The 6578-nt window shown below is 36.8% G+C and overlaps 1 protein-coding gene and 1 long non-coding RNA gene across 3 annotated transcripts; both read left to right on the forward strand.

The window, feature by feature from the left end:
* LOC109819646 lies at positions 397–3702 on the forward strand. Of its 2 annotated transcripts, XR_002241570.1 has the most exons (4): positions 397–932; positions 1114–1301; positions 3072–3201; positions 3287–3702. It is a non-coding gene; the product is annotated as an uncharacterized LOC109819646 (long non-coding RNA). The 2 variants fall into 2 exon arrangements; XR_002241569.1 differs by having other exon boundaries at positions 397–1301.
* On the forward strand, positions 4262–5438 carry LOC109821784. Its single transcript, XM_020387942.1, has 3 exons — positions 4262–4866; positions 5002–5274; positions 5366–5438. The coding sequence occupies exons 1-3, from the start codon at positions 4682–4684 to the stop codon at positions 5436–5438; spliced, it is 531 nt and encodes a 176-aa protein (XP_020243531.1). The 5' UTR covers positions 4262–4681.

Here is a 6578-nt window from a genome sequence, read left to right on the forward strand (position 1 = left end):
GCAGCTTCTCTTATTTTTTGGATTGCATTTTGATGTTTTGTTGGTTGTTTTGCTTTGGGGTCTTGGAATTTTCCTCCAAACTCCTCCCAAATGATGTCTATGTATAATTATGCTTTCATTTATATATATATATATATATATACACTAGTACAAAAATAGTCTGTCCAAACGGTTATTTGAACCGTTTGGACAAATCAAGATAGCTCAAACAGTTTAAACCGTTTGGGATAATAATCCCAAACAGTTTAAACCGTTTGGAATTTTAAAACCCCCCCATACAGAAATCCCAAACAGTTGCAACCGTTTGGGATATTTTATCCCATACGGTTACCCCATACGGTTACAACCGTTTGGGAGTTTTGATTGGTCCTACAGATAAAAAAAAACCTGATATTTCCCCCGTTCTCCCCAATTAACCCGCGATATTTCCCCCCGAAAAATTTCCCTAAAATCGCCGCACCCCCCAAAAATCTCCCCAGCCCTCGAATCTTCATCGTCGAAGTCTGACCGCGGCCGTCGGCCAACGTGCCTTTCGTCCACCGGCACTCTCGCCCTCCCCCACCGCCTTCATCTTTGCCGGCACTCTCGTCCACCGACTCTCGCCGGGGATCTTGCTTCACCGCCTCCTCCTCCACCGCCTCTCGATTCCACCGCATCCTCCTCCACCGCGTCCTCCTCCACCGCACTCTCGTCCACTATTTTTATGGGGCAATTTTTTCTTTTTTGTTTTTTTTTTTTTTTTTGTTTTTTTTTTTGGTTTTTTTTTTTTTTTTTGGGTTTTAAGGCTAAAGCTTTGATGGGTTTATGATGTTTAGGATGTTTATGCTCTGCCCACATCTTGATGAGAAGCAGAGGATGAGGCTGAGCAGGGATTTGGGGTTGGAACCAAAACAGATCAAGTTTTGGTTTCAAAATAGGAGGACCCAAATGAAGTTAACATTTTTTAACTTACTGTCTTCAACTATTTTTGTGTTTTTTTGGAGAAAGTTTTGTTAGATTTGGGTATGAGAACAAAAAAGGGGCCTTTTAGGTTTCTGCTATCAAGGTTTAAAAAAAAGATTATTACCATTGTTGTGTTTCTAAGTTAGATTGGTGATATTTTCTTTGATGTAGGCACAACATGAGAGGCAAGATAACTGCTCTCTTCGTGCGGAAAATGATAAGATCAGATGCGAGAACATTGCAATGAGAGAGGCTTTGAAGAACATAATCTGCCAAATTGCGGAGGACCTCCAGTAAATGAAGACTCCTATTTTGATGAGTAGAAGCTTAGAATGGGGAATGCTAGATTAAAAGAAGAGGTTGACCCTTGATTTCTTTTCTTTTTTATTATTATGGTTATCGATATCTATGTTCATAGTCAATGAGTGCATGTTTGAGAATTAGTATTATTTGATACTAACACATATGATTTATCTTTTTTGGACTAATATCTTATGTTCCTAGAAATGTTTGGGTCAGAAAAATAATTATTAGATTTTATTACATCTATATGTATACATTGCAGTTCTGAGTTTAGCCTATTAGGGTTGCCGTCATTATTCTTGATGAACATTGATCATATCGCAGAAGTGTCATTTATATGCAGTAATTGATTCATTTTTTCGAGTTATTATTAATATTTATTACAGTCTCTGCCGACACCACAACTGTTTTTGAATACATTCATTTAGGTGTTATAGATTGGAACTTTAAAAATATAATGATGAAAACTAGATGATATTTCTTTAGCAATGTATTTAATAACTGCTTTGTCTTTTTACGTCATTATAACTTCAAAATAATCAAGTTTGGGGCTATAAATTATGTTTTATGCTTGTATTTGGATTAATAGCTTTAAGAAGTCGTCTCAGTTCATGAAAGCTGACGCCGTTTTTCTCTTGCCATTTGCTTCAAGTCATTCATACAAAGTCTACTAGCTTTTAAGAACAAAACAGATGATATCTATTTTTATCAGCTGCTCTTCTTTGAATATATATCTAAAGAAGCAATTGTATTTTCGAGTGATAGACTAGATCATATATCAGTTGAAGTTTGAGCATTTAACAAACAGTCTCAACCTATTTCCAGAGTGTATAGAATTCAAGTCATTTTCTTAGTAGAATAATCTTATTGGACATTAAAAGTATCAGTTATCCTCGTTCACTGTCAGATATTGAAGTTAAGTAACTGTATTTTCGGTTAGTGTATTGCTCTTATTATTATCATGTTTCTGGGCATTTACAGATAACACCAGATAATAACTCTTTGGACGATTTTCTATGATTGTATGGTACATAGTAGTTGAATTATCTACAACATAGTTGAAGACAGTCGAACTCGATCTTAAAACTAATGTCTCTGTAGATTAATTTGGCTAGATATGAGTAATTATCACTGAAGCCTTGCTTATTACTTTATTATGCCATTTTCATTATAATCAATTCCTAAATAAAATAGTTTGTTTTCATCTTTCAAGGTTAGCATTTGAAGCATATGCTTGTGTACTTAAAAACCTTACTAATCTAAGACTGAGCAGTACTGATGCCTTCTACATGAAAAATGAAAAATCAACCTTTGCATTGATATGAGGAAGGATCACCTATGATTTACTTCAAATGCATTACGTTTTCTCGATGACACTGGCCAAATAAAATTCTGAAACAATAGGCTCTGTTCTGGATGACATTATGTAGTTTATAATATAGTTATTTATCATCTTTTCTACTTGACTTATTTAAATTGATCACACATTTTTAGCATCTTTATAGCGCGCATTTACATGGAGCATGTGTTGCCTGAGAAGTTTGATTGGTTTTTTTTACATTCTTTGGAATATCCTATCTTTGGGATTGTTTTATCCATGTTATAAAGAATTTCATTATAATCATGATTATTTCGATTAATGTATCTTCTTAACCTTAGTTTAATGCTACTGCAGATGTTTGGCCTCTCTAGCAAGCAGTCAAAAATGCTACATAGTCAGTTTTGTACTAGCCGTTTAAACATAGAAGATTAACACATGAAGTAATTTTTTTCGCCAAAATTTGAGAATAAAAACCTTTTTCTTAACACACTGGATTTTTTCAAAGACTTAATGACAGGATTTTTTCAAAGCCCGGGCATCATTTTTTAGGCCCTGATACCCGAGTTGAGGCCTCGAGTGATTCTGGTGTTGTGTTCATGAGCCTTGTGGCTTTGGTTGATATGTTCATGGACTCGGTAAGCTATTTACCTCTTCAAGTTTCTTTTTTCATAACGTGTGTGTGTGTGTGTGGACATTTACTTAAAGTTTGTTGGTTTGCAGGTTAAGTGGATGAAACTATTTCCAACTATAGTTTCTAATGCAAGAAACATATATACTTGGACAACCTATTGCTCAAGGTTTGTCACGGGAGAATCTTACTAAGATATTTGCAGAATTAAGGCGTTTGGGCTTGTCCCAGGAGGACATTCTTCGAGGAATTTCTTATGTTCCTTGACTGGATGGATCAGGCCACTCCTATCTTATATTTTGGACGTATGAGTCATTTTGGATATTGGAGACATATATAATATTGGATGTTTTTCATTGTGAGATATTGAGTAATCATTGTGTATGTATATGTTTTTTCTCTAATATTATATGTTGAGTAATCATTGTGTATGTATATATAATATTGGATATTTAGCATCGTTTGAGACGTATATATAACACTGGATATATAGCACTGTTTTGAGACATTTTTGTGTATGTATATGTTTTTAATTTCATTGTAAGATATTGAGATATCACTGTGTGAGATGTGTATATTAAATTTAAGCAGGTAGATAAATAAAATAACTAAAAAAAAAGTTAAAAATCAACATGCCAAACGGGTTAAACCGTTTGGCCTGGTCTTAACCCAAACGGTTTAGACCGTTCGGACAAAACGCTATCCAAACGGTCAAAACCGTTTGGACAGATATTTGTCCAAACGGTCTAAACCGTTTGGACATTTGTGACATCCCAAACGGTTACAACCGTTTGGGATGTTGTCCAAACGGTTGTAACCGTTTGGGAGTCTGTCCAAACGGTTACAACCGTTTGGGCGACCGTTGGGGAAAATCCATCCCCAACGGCTTCAGCCCAAACGGGTTTTTTTCTAGCCCAAACGGTTGTAACCGTTTGGGACTGCATTTGCCCAAACGGTTCCAACCGTTTGGGCAGACCCGTTTTGTACTAGTGATATATATATATATATATATATATAGAGTAAAACTCTTGTCAACTTAAGTTGATAAGAGCCATTATCTACTAAAGTTTTTAACCGTTGGATATAAGATCTGATCAAGATATTGATCAAATAAAGATAGCATTAATTATTGAATGAGGGTATATTGGGAACTATATAAAAAAAGGAAACAGAGAACCAATTAATACTTCTTCTCCTCCTCGTCATTTTTCTGCCATAGAGGCAAGACCAAAAAAGCATTGGCATCCCCATAGCAGTCCACCACCCAAACGTGGGCTAGTTCATGTATGACAACGCCACAACGACATCTCCATCATCCCCTCTGTCCCTCTCGAGCACTCGCTCATCCAGGTAGTCGTCATCACCCACAACGGCACCTTTGTTGAGGCCGCCTCCAATGTCGTCTCCTTCCGCCCCCTCGCAACGGGAGGAGGGAGTTTAGGTTTGTGGGTGCTGCGTTGCCAGCAAACAGGGATGACGATGCAGTGATGGGAGAGTTCGGCAGGAGGACGGTGTCGACGATATGGCATTATCACTGTGGGTGCGTGGTAGGGAGGGTGGTGGACCGGGAGTACAGGGTGACTGGTGTCAGCGAGCTCAGGCTCAACGACGGGTCGACATTCTCAGTGTCACCGGGGACCAATCCTCAGGCTACTCTCATGATGATGGGCAGGTGAATGCACTTACAACTCACATGAATCTCAATCTGATTTTCTTTTGGTTTAGACGTGCATCAATGTGAGCGAGAGAGAGAGAGAGACCCTTTTTTTCTTATTTGATATGTATTTTTGTCTTGTGTATTATGAAGGTACATGGGAAGGAAAATCAGTGAAGATAGGCGCGAGATGAGCAATGTTGCTGACAGGAAGGGAAGGAATCGACAGCCGCACCCTCAAAAGGGCATTGAAATTCCCAGAGCTGCTTCAAGAGGGGGACGATCGGAGGCAACACTAGCAGTAGTTTCTCTCTTCTATCAATTAGCATTACACTACACTTCGCAGAGATTAACACATCCCCCCCTCCTCCTCCTCTTTTTTTCTAATAACTCTCTTTTTTCTTTTAACCCTGCAAAGCACTTCTGGTATACACAGACAAGAGTTTGCGTTAACCAGAGTTTTCTTTTTAACCCTGCAAAGCACTGTGTTTCTTCGATAAAACTGTATGCGATACAGGGTCCAGTCAGTTGAAAAAACAGGTGTTCTGTCGAGCTTCCTGGAGATAGATTTGTTTAAAAGAACCATGTGAAAAGAACCAAGATAGTGCTTTTTGTTCTTGTCATGATTGTTGTAAATGATCGAGAAGGAGAAGCAAGAAAACTCAATGCTTTTTTTTGTCTTGCATACCTCTGTGGCAGTAAAAAATGACGGGGAGGAGAAGAAGCATTAATTGGTTCTTTGTTTCCTTTTTTATATAGTTCCCAATATGCCCTCATTTAATAATTAATGCTATCTTTATTTGATCAATATCTTTGATCAGATCTTACATCCAACGGTTAAAAACTTTGATGGACAATGGCTCTTATCAACTTAAGTTGACAAGAGTTTTACTCTCTCTCTCTCTCTCTATATATATATATATATATTACAGTTTAAAAAAAAAGCTCATCTAGTTAATGTCTTCATGCTCTGTGATTTCATAACAAGTCACACTTAAGAAAATCATATATATAACATACCAAAGCAACAACTTCCGAGTTTAAAATTTCTCCTCCATTAGTTCTCTCAAAACACTAAAAATACCATACAATTTCGAAGTATTTAATTTGACTTTTGGTAAACTTTTCTATTAAGACCCCACTCCTCAAGTAAATATTTGTGATTCAAATGTAAAAAAATTCAAGCTTGATTTGTCTTACGAGAACCTGAAACTTTTGTCTTTTCATCACCATACATCTTTATGCTTCTAGCGCACTTGCTGCAATTACCATTTTTGTATGACATTCTACATATATATGTTCAGCTTTTCCGACTAAACTTGCATCATATCTTTTCCTAAGCCTCCTCTCATGAAAAGTTATAAGAAAAAACTAGTTGTAGGTCGAGGTTTAGAGAGAATTGAAAATTCTAATTAAAAAACCCTAACATGTTTATGCATTTACCAGGAACCATATAGAAAGGCAGCCGAAAAACAATAGAGCATTTCAAATACTTAAACGAGATCAATAGAAGAGGGCAAGCCAATAGTTATTTAGCGATAAAAATGCCGGAGGATACCACATGATATATTTATAGATCAGGAGATTGAGGTATGGTTGTTGAATTCTGATTAATGTGGTTCAATTTTATGACTGTGTGGTTTCACAATTATTTTATGGCAACAACACAAGGATTCCTTTATTCATGAAGGAGATAAAGGTTGGACAACCTGCTTTAATGTTCACGGAAG

Source organism: Asparagus officinalis, chromosome 8, assembly GCF_001876935.1.
Source record: "Asparagus officinalis chromosome 8, Aspof.V1, whole genome shotgun sequence".
Classification (NCBI taxonomy): domain Eukaryota; kingdom Viridiplantae; phylum Streptophyta; class Magnoliopsida; order Asparagales; family Asparagaceae; genus Asparagus; species Asparagus officinalis.

What these genes read in the sequence shown, in the direction of transcription:
- LOC109821784 (XM_020387942.1), top strand. Translation starts at nt 4,682, where the DNA reads ATGGGAGAGTTCGGCAGGAGGACGGTGTCGACGATATGGCATTATCAC. An exon ending in ACTCTCATGATGATGGGCAG is followed by an intron (nt 4,867 to 5,001) that starts GTGAATGCACTT and finishes TGTATTATGAAG; the next exon opens with GTACATGGGAAGGAAAATCA. An exon ending in AACCCTGCAAAGCACTTCTG is followed by an intron (nt 5,275 to 5,365) that starts GTATACACAGAC and finishes TATGCGATACAG; the next exon opens with GGTCCAGTCAGTTGAAAAAA.